Source organism: Salminus brasiliensis, chromosome 1, assembly GCF_030463535.1.
Source record: "Salminus brasiliensis chromosome 1, fSalBra1.hap2, whole genome shotgun sequence".
Lineage (NCBI taxonomy): Eukaryota > Metazoa > Chordata > Actinopteri > Characiformes > Bryconidae > Salminus > Salminus brasiliensis.
Window position 1 is genome coordinate 48,384,070 of NC_132878.1, and position 13,425 is coordinate 48,397,494.

The 13,425-nt window shown below is 39.7% G+C and overlaps 1 protein-coding gene across 2 annotated transcripts in view; it reads right to left on the minus strand.

Annotated features, from left to right (window-relative positions):
- atf6 (activating transcription factor 6) overlaps nt 1–4,129 on the minus strand; it is a 51,579-nt gene extending 47,450 nt beyond the window's left edge. Inside the window, exons 1-4 of one of the 2 annotated variants that reach the window (XM_072680728.1) lie at nt 3,867–4,129; nt 1,613–1,689; nt 1,389–1,476; nt 906–1,003 (exon numbers count right to left, since the gene is read on the minus strand). In XM_072680728.1, coding sequence (XP_072536829.1) covers nt 906–1,003; nt 1,389–1,476; nt 1,613–1,689; nt 3,867–3,984 — 381 coding nt within the window. In that variant the 5' untranslated portion in view covers nt 3,985–4,129. Of the gene's footprint in view, nt 1–905; nt 1,004–1,388; nt 1,477–1,603; nt 1,690–3,866 lie in introns of both variants that reach the window. The other variant, XM_072680720.1, reaches the window with a different exon arrangement.
- Nucleotides 4,130–13,425: the final 9,296 nt, after the last annotated feature.

Below are 13,425 nucleotides of genomic sequence, written 5' to 3' on the forward strand. Positions count from 1 at the left end.
TTAATCTCTGTAGAAGATTTTCTGGGCTCTTTTGTTACCATTGATATTATCCGTCTCTTTGATTTGTCATCAATTTTCCTCCTTGGCGATGGTCTTATAACCTTTATCTTTAATATGCTTGTCTATATTTATCTTTCTAATCTCTCTAAACTCTTTTCTTTGCTTCCTCTGGTCCATGTTGAGTGTGGTACACACCATGTCACCAAACAGCACAGTGACTACCTGTAGCCCTATATATAGACCCACTGACTGATTTCAAGATTGTAGACACCTGTGATGCTAATTAGTGGATACACCTTGATTTAACATGTCCCTTTGGTCACATTATTTTCAGGGGTCCCATCATTTTTGTCCAGGCCATGAGTTTACTTTTTAAAATAATTCTGTTAATGCATGGTTCAAAATCAGTATCAGATTTTCATTTGTTAATTTTCATAGAATTTTTATTTATTATTACTTTTGTCAGATTCAAGTTATTTCTGTGACCATTGTGGGTTTTTCTTTCATTAACCAAGGGGTACCAACAATTCTGTCCACGTGTGTATGTTTCTAATTACTGTATTTACTTGATAACCATATTAGTTGCCAAACAAACTCAATGTATCTTTTGTAATTAACAGCCTGTACATTGCAAAATGCTCTACACTAGACCTGGTGAACTTTCACAGCAGTTATATAGTAGCCAAAAATGGCCTGTAATCCAAAACTTATTACTGTTAGATTTGTGCCGGCATACTGCTAGGTAAGCAATAGTAGGGCTAGAATACTATCGTTGAGGTGGGTGCTTTCCTCTTTTTTGACCAGTTTTAGCAACTGCAGCCTGAAATGAAGATCTAGGTCTAATGGTTGACTTTTGCTTTTAGTCAATATTTACCAACATGAAAAGCTGCAGGGAGGTAACTTACTTGTAGAGAACACGGAGAGTGGGCCTCCACTGACCCAGGAGAAGACACTGAACTGAGTGTGTGGCTCGGAGAAAGAGAATCTGCAGACATGTCTCCGTCTGAAGATGACAATAAAACAAAATTTGAGCAATTACGACCATAGAGCAAGATGGTTCTCTATGGAACCTTTTAAAAATGATTTTATATAACACTAAAGAGGGCTCCAGGGTCAAACCACACACACAATAATGTATAAAAAATATCTAAATAATATATAAATATAAATAATGTGTTTCTTATATTTAATAGTTGCATATCTTTATTGGATACATTACAAAGCACAAGAAACCGTTCTGTTCTGCCCAATGAACCCTTTTCTACACCCTTCGACATCAGAAAGTCAAGCAGCACTGGGAGACATACCCACACATATCCACACCCTTTCACTGTGTGCTGTGACAGAATGAATATTAACTGTAAAATGAGAGAACAATCTGTACCTACCTGTACAGATGCTGCTGGTGTCCCCCCAGCCATCCGAGTTCCACACAGTCAGACCAACGTCGAAGTTCAGATCAGCTGCACCGCCGGCCTGTGTAAAGACACAAATTCATGATTTCAACCACAAAACTGTAGAATTAGCGCTGTTTATGTAAAGGCAAGGGACACATATTTTTGCTTTTACTATAGGTGTTGATTATAGGAGTGAACATTCTTACTTGACTTACATAGCTAGCGCTCTCAAGAGCCCGCAGGAGCTCTTCCGCATCGCCCAGGTCGCCCAGTTCATCAAACAAACTGATATCTGCACAAGAAGAAGATAATGAGATGACCACAGAACTGACAAATAAAAAGCAAGCTTATCATACTGTAGGATAAATGTATTTCAGCTGAATGGGTACAGCTGGCCCTGTGCATCTGGGGTTGACATTAGAAATGCCTGTTAGCTCACAGTTAGTCCATTGCTGGCCTCTCATTGTATTTACTACATGAGCCACATGCAATACAATTAATAATAAAATTATTAATGTCCATGTCATATATTACTGTTACAATTGATTTATAAACAATATATTTATGAAGATTAAAAATATTTCTGATCTGAACACTTTGTTTCAAGAGGATGGAAATCTGGTGTGAGTTTAGCAGATCTTCTCAGGTTTCAAAAACATAAACGCGGGACATCACTATTCAAGTATGGTTTTCACCAGACAGGTTTATGGAAGTAGGCCATGCCTTGAACAAAAGTGATTCCTGAGGTCTGAAATGTCAAAGCTCTCTAGACTAGACAAGTTTACCAAACCTTTTCAAAGGAATTTGGGCTCCACCAATCCACTGTAAAGCAGATGATTTATAAATAGAAGAAAATCAAATTGAGAAATAAATCTGCAAATAATATCATGAAATCATGAAGTAGTCTCAGATAATATCTAAGGACCTACAGTTATATCAACGTTCATGAGTTCATTGTCTCATGAACATTGTGCACACTGAACAAGAACGGTGTGCATTACCAATGAACCAATGAATGGATTGTACCAGCAAATTCTACAGGAGAATATCAGAGTATCTGTCCGTGAACTGAAGCTTAACTGTACATGGGTCATGGAATATTTTGACATCACTTTAAAGTTTTGTAAGGAGTAATGGGTCAAAATTCTTCCAGCCTGCTTTGCAGGATTGATTGCCAGTTACCGGAAAAATGTTTAGATGAAGTCACTGCTGTTCAGACCAGTCACACCAGTTACTAAGAGCTAGAGTTCACATACCTTTCCCAACAGAGATATTCAATATTTGGTTATTTCGTTCAAACAATAAATGCTAGAATTACACTGTTTTGTGTCATTTGTTTAACTGACTTGAGATAAAGGTCTGACAAATATTTTCCATTCAAAAACCTTAAATCTCCAAAATGGTACCTTAACAGGAGAAGGAAAAATGTTCTTAACTTAACATGGAAGTATTCGTATTGGCTCATTCATAATGAAATTAAACTGGAAAATAAAAATTATGTTAAAAAGTGAATAACGACAAAAATAAAAGACAATATTTTGCGTGACAGTGGCAATATTTAAAAAATATTTTCAAATAATTGTAACATATTTATTGCTTTAAAATATATATTCAGTTAGCATATGCAAACACTGTTTTATTAAAATGCATTTAATTTATTTTTTTAATCATATATACATTTCTAATTGTGAAAACTGCAATTGTACCGAATGCAATATAATTTGTACTAGGAAAAGTTTTATTGAGAATAATTTTTGTATATATTTGTTAAATTATTATGTAATTATGTAATGTGTAGCTCCAGAAATCCGACGTAATGTATAAATGAATAATGAATAAAGTTTCTCCTAAATGAACGAGCAGAAATGTCCTCTCGTGTGTTTCACTGTGAATGTTTAATGCAGGGAGGCGCAGACTGCTGTTTTGGGGGTTACATAACACACGTGTTTTCGGTTCCGGTGTGACAAGAGTTCGAGCTATTTACAGTCAACAGCACCAGCAGCCCAAACGAACTATTACTGCGTATAAACATTAATAAGTGAGTTATGAGGGGTTAAGGGTGTAAAAGCAGGTACGGTACCGACTCAGCGAATCAGCGAGATCAACTAGCAAAACAACTAGCTAGCTAACTGACTGACTGACTGACTGACTGCCTGTGGTTTTCACACCTTCAAATAATAAACTAACGGTCCAGCAGTGGTACAGAGTCTGTATCTAGCTAGTAAAGCGACTAATCTCGTGTGGTGGATGAGTTGCGAACCATCTCAAGTCCAGTCAGGTCGACTCTCCTAGATGTCTAGTAGATAGCTAGCACTAGCCTGTCTATTTATCTAACGGTCATTTACTCGCCACTAACTGAGCTAAACTACGGCACAGGTTTGTTAGTCCGGATCATGAAAACAAAGCACACATCGTGTCCGGATCAGCTCATCAGTTCCACATTTCTAGAAGAGCAAAGTGACGCTTTACCCCACTCTCCATCCTGGTCGATGGAAATATCGGAGATATCCCCCGGGTCGGTATTCATCATTTCTGAGTGATTCTGCCTCGATGGAGCCTCGACGTCTAACAACAAATCCGTCGACATTCTTCCTCGGATGCATTAGTGACACTTAAACCAGGGGATTCAGAGCTGAAACGCAGATTCAGGACAGGTGTGACATCTCCGCGTTGTTCAAAACATTTCCTGAGGTGTAAAAACTACAAACCTCTTGCGTAGATACACGTCTTGCTTTACCGTAAATCTACGGAGGCCGAAGAGGGTCACGCGGTGTCAACGGCACGAGCGTGTGAAAGCCTACGGTGTGACGCCACGAGATGGCAGCAAATAATTCAGGCAGAGTCCTCAAACACGTCATCCTCTTCCCCAGCGGCCTGCTGCTGAAACGAGCCTCTGTTCGAGGTCAGTAATCAAAAGCTCGCTAGTTTGTTTACGTTTCAGTTGGTGGGCTAACAAGCCCTCGCTCCCAGCTCCAAACGAAGCTTTGCTTTGCAAAGAGCAGGTCAGTCAAATTTCCCCAACGACCCAATTAGTCGGCGTGTTGGCACTGCTCCAGAGATGGGGCAGAGAGTGAGCTAACCCAACCCCCCCCCCCTTCCTCTCCTCCTCTCTGAAGTTTCATGATTGGTAATTTGAATAAAATATTAAATATGAAATAATAATTAAATATACGTGGAAGTTCAACAAAAGTAGAAGCTCAAGAAAAAACTAAAACAAACACTGTAAGTCATTTCCAAAACAATAAAAAAAAAGTGTATTAATTAAAATAAATGACAGCAAAATATTATACACCAATGGTAAATTATGAAGCAAAATAAGTGTATAGATTTTATAAGATCTGACATTCTACATTTACATCTACTTTTAAAATCTTTTATTTTCAGGTCCACATACAACAATTGCATTTGTGTACAAAATTCAGTCCTTATTTGTTTTTATGCAACACTGTTTTCCTCTGTCTTTTTTAATTAAGAATTAAAATAACATTTCATATTTTTGTGCCTCAAGGACTAATATACACTACAACACTAATATACACAAGGACACTAGGACTAGGACTAATATACACTACACTGCAAAATCTAATAGAAAGCATTCTTCCCTGGACAGTACAGACAGTTACTCTGTCTGGAAGAAACAATGAATGAGCAGGTGTCCCAATACTTTTGTCCATATAGTGTAAGCAATACCCTCTGTTCAGTGCTGTCAAAAAGCAGTCTGGGCTAAAACATGGCTTTTAACTTCAGAGTGAGTGGGTGGGGGTCAATGGCTGTTGGCAGCATAGTTGGACAAATGTCATTGAGTTGGTTTTCCTAACATCACAAGAGCAGTGGATTCACAATGGGCAGTTTTCTCTGCTAAGTCCCCATTCACGCATATCCGGATATTTTTGAAAACGTAGTTTTTATTCTCCCCAGCAGCAGTTCTAAAAATCCTTCCACAAAACAACACTAAAACATTTCAACATACTAGCCCAGCGGGTGCGCTAACACCTCACAAATTATCCAAGAAGCAGCGTAATGGCAAAAATAAACCTAAATACATTGCAAAGCTGAAGCACATTTTCGAAGAACAGAAATTTTCTCACTGCATGTTGTGCAAACAGCAGGTTTTTATAACCTGATAGACTCTAACCCTGATTTGGCAGAGAAGCTTTTTTCAAATGGAAGCGCAGGACATTCCATCACAGCGTATTGAAAAAGTAAATCCTTTCGTTAGTTGGCAACATCCATTTGTAAGTTAACAACTTGGTGTCAGCGTTTTGCTTATATATTCAAAACCACTGTCAAGGGTTTTCAGACACCTAACACAAAGTGAAAAGGCTATGTTTTTTACAAATTATGTTCACATATGGAATGACCTTTGCATAGTAGTCTAACATGAGTGAGAGATGTAGACAGTTTATGGAAATATCAGCAAAATTATATATCATGTATACTGGTTATATTCTTTCCATACTATTCTATATTAACATTACAGCACTGGGGTCTTAATAAAATGTCTCAAGAAAAATACCTCAAGGATCCAGCACCACAGTACCATTTTCGATCCTGTCAAAACAGGCCTTTCAGAACATCCGGTTCGAGCACCTGTTCTCTTAAACGATACCGTTGACGTTGCCATGGCCAAAAAAAAACAAAAAAAACAAACAATTGTATTTATTCCAATTTCATACTGTACTTCGGACGTGGGCGGACACTGGAGAAATAATGGTGGGTAGGTCAGTTGTGTCTAATGCAGTGTGAAAACTGACACTTGGACTTGTGACATTTGGATAAGTGTAACGAAGTCATTCCCCCCCCGTGGATCACCTATTTAAAGCACTACAGCAGTCAAATATGTGACTCTAGATTGTTCTAGACTGTTTATAGCCCTGCTAATATTTCTTTGCCTTGTAAATAGATGGAGTGATATTAACTTCTAAGGATGCTACAGGCTTGCTTGACGACCAGTGTTAGACTGGGCTTAAAATAGACAATATAGGGTGTAAAATAGACAGTATAGTGTGTATGCTCACAAACAAAGGTGGAGATAGCCTGGATAGTGGTAAACAGCTTGCTCTTTTGAGGGATATTCTTAGACCCTAAAATGATCCTCTAATGTCAGGCAGACGGGTGACATTACTCAGGCCTAAAGATCAGAAGCAGGTGCTTATGGGGCCTAATCTCGTTGGTCTCTTCAGGACAGGGTCGGCTTAACCTGAGGTGGTCTCGCCCAATCTCTAGCGGATTTTGTCCACTGCTGCTCTCTCTGTGGGTGCTTCACCTTTAAGATGTTCTGGCTTTTAAAGGAAAGGTTTAGCGTGTTTTTTTTTTTTTTGCTAGAACTTTTCCAAGCAGTTTTTCTTTTCCAGTACGAAAACATTGAAGAGTGTATCGGGCCGTTACGTATACCGCTCCAAGATTCTTTTCTTTAAAAATGGCTAAGCTATTAGATGAGCAGTTGAAGCTTCTTTAAATTGAAGAATGGGCTTCTGGCTTAGAATGAGCATTTGATCGTGGGCTAGCATGTTCAAACCACTCAAACACTTGACCTGAACACCCCACAAGGAGGAACACACAGCTAACAGCATCACATCCCACAGTGTCAGCAAGGAGCATGCTCATTATATGGCCTTTTTCTGCCCAGTTACAACAGGCTGACTCAGTTTGTCTTATTGTAGGAGTGAACCGGACCTGCAGGATATTTCACGGTAGTTTGGCTTAATACTCTTCCATTCTATTAGCATCCTGAAGGTCAGGACGCAGCTCCATACATATCATTACACCCATCCATTGTCTTGTCTTCAGCCATGCGAGTTTTGCTGGAGCTATTGGACGTGCTACCTTCTTGATAAGGCACATTTCTGCCTGAAAGAACAAGCCTATGAACATGAAATGAAGGATTCAGTAGAAAAATGCATTGAAAGCCATTTTCATCCGTTGTATCCGTTTTTTTAGTGTCGTAAGATGCTGGGAGTGGGCTTATTTATACAAGCAGGGTGTTCCAAGTAATAAATAAGTAAACAGATCTTCTACAGGAAACTTAAATATCAATGCAGATGCCTTAGATGTCTTACAAATACACAAAAAACCTTTTGTTTTGTACCGGTAAATGGGCAGTACGTCTTTCTGGTTGCAGCATGTCTTCTGAGCCAACATTTTCACAATAATGCCTTGACCTCAAAGCTTCAGAATAGATACACGGATACAGAGGATATAAGATTATTGTACAGTATTTGAACCATGAGCTCTGTCTGGCCCATCAGGTTAACTGTGCCTAAACCCCAGCAGCCCCCTAACAGAGACAGACTGAGGATTACCAGGTTAATATAACATTGATGCAACAAGAACATCTGTTTGGAATGGATTACTGGCTTTGACCTCTCTGTCCACTGGTCCGGTTGCCATAGGAACCAGTCCAACCATCTCCTTGAGTTTACCGTGCTTGCTTTAGCTCGCTCTATTTTGGTTCCAGTAATGAAATGGTTCTATTGCAAGAGCCACACTGACCCCATGAACAGTGCACAACCATTCTTTGGATTCCTAATGAATTACTATGAGCACTAGCTGGCACTCATCTAATCTGCACTAATCTGACCCATTTGTAACTTTTTCTACAAGACGTTACTTTCTACACATTTGCAGACAAGTTCCCAAGACAACTCATTTGTGTGCGTTTTTCTTTTTTAGATTAAAAGACTGTGTTCGGATCACGGAGGAAACCATATTTTAGAACTGTAACTGTATCCAGGTGTTTATAGACAAGTAGTTTCCGGTGTGACCATGCGCCATGGAAAGGGCTGAAGATTTATGACTACAGGGGGGCTACTTTTTCAACAGTTGGCCATGAGGGAATGGTTCAGGAAAAGACAGATCCATGCCTTTTACAGTTTACTTTTGCTCTTGAGGAAGGTGGTTCTTTCTAAAAGCTATTGGTTATATTTAGAATCACGAAAATTTGGAGAACAGTGAGAATGCTTAAAGGGCCTTTGTCTAGATAATGTATATCTGTGGTTGCAACCCTGTTTTTGTTTCTTCTTGAAATCTAGTCTGTGTGTCAAATTTGCGTTTTAACAACACACAGTCAGAAAGACTTTGTTGTTATCAGAAAATGGCATTCATGAAGCTACCCGGCACCTATATCAACCTTTCATGACAGTTGACATGAACCTACATTAACATTTATAAAGGCTTATTACGACAGGCTGTTGGTTTTGTCCAATTTGATGTCGCTCTACCTCAGAAAACCTTGCTTGTTGGAATAAACCTACATAGATGTTTATGTAGGTGTATGTCAAGTGTGGATGGGCATCTGGAGAAGCCGGAACAATTAAGGGTAGGCCACTGTGTGTGTGGGCCACTGAGAGAACTGCATCCATGAAGATCCTTGAAGATTAGTTCCAAATCTGTACATAATAATCATTTTACATCTTTTACAGTGTAATATGGTCTGTGTTATTTGACTAAACTGGATTCAGACCTCCATTTCTCCAATTATCACTAATTGTGAGGGGAAAAAAGACTGAAAAACAGAAGAGAAAGGAGGGAAGAGAGGAGAAGAAAGTATACAAACAGGCTCCTCACAAACGGAGTCCTCTGCCTATTATATCTTTTGTTTGGGTGATGGATGCCTTGCAAGATTGATGATGTTGAACATCGTTGTTCAGCATTGTCCCACCAAAGCGTGCATAGAGGAGAGATCACTTATCATCTCTACATGTGTACTGGGAGGCGGAGGGGAGGGGGGTATATCTGGAGGAGGAGTGGGGGCACGGCTTTGTACAGCATGACGGAGATGGAGTATGGAGAAGAGGAGCAGATGGAGAGAGAGAAGTGTCTCACCAAGACCTCCCTTGGGTTCATTTAGAAGAAGAAGAGAGAGAGAGATAGTTGTTGAGAGTTAAGAGAAGGAAAACGAAATAGTGCATTTAGTCGATTTAACCTCTAAGAGCTCCACTCATCAGCTGTTCTACATGGAGGTCAAGAATGAATAGGTCTTTTCAATAATCTTAGAGCTGTACTGTAATTGTGCTTATATCATTTTAACAGGCTTTTTTCAGCAGCTGTTACAATTAGTCCCTCGATGTTACAACTTACCCCAAAGGTGTGGCAGTTAGGCCCAAACGTTACTCTGTGACCCGTCTACGGGGTGAGTTGTAGCACTTACAGTCACTCTTACAGCTTTCAGTTGAATTGTTTATCACTGGTTTGGAGCTGGAAACAATGTTTACATTTACAGTCCAATACTGCCCATTTTTGCATAATGCTACTATTTGCACCCCTGGTTGATGCTAACTGCAATCCGTTGTCTTGTACAGAGCGATGACAAAGTTGACTCTATCTAATCTACTTCTTTCTGATTCTAAATCAAATAAATTTGATCAAATTTATTAACAAAACATAAACACCCCTGGCGAGGCAAAGCATAGAGCTGGAGGAAGAAACCTTGGGAGGAACAAGGGGGACCTCCTCTGTACTGAATACTTTGTCCACCATAACATTGTCCACCATCCTGAAGAACCCTTTAACCAGTTAAGATTCCAAAGGGTGCCTTGAGTTGTAATGGTTCTATATAGCACTGCTTTTTCTAAACAACCCTTGAAGAGCCTTTTTTCTTTTGCAAGTGTAGTACAGTAAAATGACTACTGGTATCTTCTACAGTAGAATAGATACAATTAATTATTACATAGAATTTTACACAGAATTTTACCTCTTCTTTCTTACTGTTTAGTTAAGGCTGTTTTTACTGTTTGGCCTTTACCAGATAGTCAAAAGTTATGGTTAGCTAAATCTCTATATATTGCTAATACAATCTATAATAGAATAATAGATTAATAATTTTTATATGTACAGTATATGCCCTCACTGTCCTTAAATATAGAAAGCATGGGTGGGTGGGTGGGTGTGTGTTAAAGAGAAAGACAGTGATAAGGCTAGTGGCAGAGAGAGACAGCGGTGTGATTAAACGTGCTGTATACCAGTTTTGTGTGCCAGGTAGCCTAGCTAGATTATCCCTGTTTAATCTGTAATGTTGTGTTAGCAGGTGGCCTAAGTCTGCTGTGATGGGGGAGGGCCGAGGCTTTAGAAGCATTGTTTGTCTGCACTGCGTTGTGAATACAAAGGGATTACTGCATACAACTCTGCCTGTGTGTGTGTGTGTGTGTGCTGTGACTGTTTATCTTTCAGAGAGGAGGGACTTTGGGGGTCCACAGTGATGATGGATGGTAGGAGGGAGGAGAAAAAAGAACACAAAATAATGTTTTCTATTTGAGCTATTAGATCTGGCATTACTGATCACTGGCATTCGAACATCAGGAGAATTAAAACAACATCAGCATTAATTGCAATTGCAGTTTAAGTGCATATAGGCTGCATTATGTGAATGTTGAATGTGTGCTGTAATTAAATTCATACAGTGGTTGGGGGGGGGGGGGGTTACACCTAAGAAAGGCAAAGAGCCGCTGGAATGCATAAATGCTTCTTTGCCTGCTTAAAGGGGTTTTCATAAAAAAGGAGAGCCCACTAGGGATTTTCAGCACCAAAAAAGGATTCCAAGTCAAAGAACCTTTTTTTAGTTATAGGAATAAATAATACTCTTTTCCCTTAGTAATAGTAATTAAATTACCTTTACACAATAAGCAATAAAATGCACAATTGCATTTTAATCAATGTATAATAGGCCTTAAAGGACCATTAGGTTTTACACACAGTCAGAGCTACAAAAGGAGCTATAAATATGACTCTTATTTAACATTTACAACAGATTTATGAACACGTGATGATTTATGATGATTATTTACACTTGAACATCTTACGCGTAGCGGCCTTAAATTATGTGAGGAGCCGGAGCCCCCTAGAACGCTCCACGCACGCTCTCTGCTTTAAAGGAGGGAGTAAAGAAAGATCCTAAAGCCTTGGCCCAAAGCAGACAAAGCGGCCTGCACCATGTGCCACCATTAAGCGTGGACAAAGAGGGGATTGACAAATCGCCGATTTAATCCTTCAGTTTGACTTTAATGAATTTACGTTACCTAATGGACAAAAGGGAGGGGGGGTGCGAATGAAAAGCCTTGATTGGTGTGAGATGAGTTGGAAAAAAAAGGCTATTCGTCTTCGTTGCCGTCCTCCTGTGTTTCTTCTATGGGCCGCTCACAAGGACTGAGAAAGAGCAGCTTGTCCTATAGGCTAAAGTGCAGCGGAGGGGCTCCCGAGTGCGCAGGTCCACCCCGGCACTAGCAGAGGGTCTATGCCTCCAGAGTTCAAGACTGTGAATGCCGGTGACTTCTGAATAACCTTCGGAGGTAGCGGGAGCTAACCCTTGCGTGACCCCCACTTAGGAAGATCCAGGGGCCTTCCAAGGGGTCTCCAGACCATGCAGTTGTAACTAGTGGAGTGATGACACTCTGTAGCAAATTTAAAGGTATCGCAGTAAATGACTTTAAATGAACAATTTAGATACAAATGTTTACATTTCCATTTTTTTTATGCATTTTACACAGCCATGAAATAGCCTATCAAAGTTCAGGCTTTTCAGTTTAAATAAAACAAATGTTGTGCTCAATAAACCAGATCACAAATCCAGATAAAGGAAATCAGATAGAAGCCCATTATTGTGTTTATGTAAAGTTTATATACAGCTTCATGCCAAAGTTTGGACGCCTCTGTTCAAACAGCACATTTTGTTCATTGTAAAAGTGAAAGTTAAAGTTATTACACGTCAGAATGTGCAGAAGTCTCTATAGCGGATGGGAACCTATTTTCACTTCAAAATCAACACCAGGTGTGACCAGGTGTGCCCAAACGTTACCACTGTATTTACCACTTTTATTTAAGTAGAACACGTCTGAAATGAGTCAAGTCAATATATCAAAATATATAGTCAAAATATCTAGTATGATGACACTTGATTTATTTAGTTTTTTCATGATACACCATTGTTTTTTCAGAGGTTTGTGAATAAGTCAGCAAAAGAGCCATGCTGCATTAGAAGGTCATGAAAACTCACAATGTGCTTTTTTATTTTTGTTAAAAAAAACAAGTCAGAGAAGGTAAACAAACAGTTAAAATGCACTACAAAAGCATGTGCATCTGTGCAGTCCTTTCCATTTTAGGCCACAGGATACTACAGAAACACTTCTATTTCATCAAACTGTGAAAATCAAGGTACATACTATGGCAGTACTTTGGTCGTAGCACTGATTTGTATATTTCTTTCATTTTCTTTTTTAGACATGTTATTTAAGGCCTACGTTGCAGGTCTGCTGAGAGAGGGAGGCATGTGAGGTTCTACCCCAGTTTGGGAGAAGGCATAAGCAACACTATTAGCTTGGTGCTGAAATTGCTGAAGCTGCTAGCGGATAATTAGCATTGCTGTCGCAGTGATCATTTGGTAGTTAGAATGAAGATTTCTCAGTTAAACACTTCTATGTGTACAGATGTTATAAATACATGTTACAATGTATGTCTGTAGAGGTTGATGTAGCATAGTGGGAAAGAACACCACCCTCCCCATGGCAGACTGGGGTCGATTACCCGGCTCGGCAAGCACAACATGCTACGACCACCGTCCTTAGACAAGACATTTACATACCCGTAAATGTAACACGACATGTAAGTCTCCTCTGAATAAGATGCTATAAATGTCCATGTAAATAGGATTGACTGCAGTATCCAGAGTTTGTCTACATTCGCATGCACTAAAGGAACTAGCTCAATTTCTTGGTGATGAATTGTGATTGCTATTGTGATTGCTAAAACCCAACCCCTCGAGGCCATGCATGGCAGAGGCTTCCCAAATGGACTCCCGCCTGCTTCACACGGTGCCCGAAAGCACCCTTACTCCAGATTAAATCCCAGTAAAGCACAGCTTTGCATGGCTTATTGCTCCAACTGATCACAATACTGATACCATATTATCATTGCCCACGCCTAATCCATGAAAATAGCAGCGCTAGGCTGGGTAAGTCCCTCCTCTGGCTGCTAGCAGTGCTGACTGTCGTTGGCACAAGGCCTTGTCCTTCGCGCCTCCCCCTCAGAGGGGCCCTTC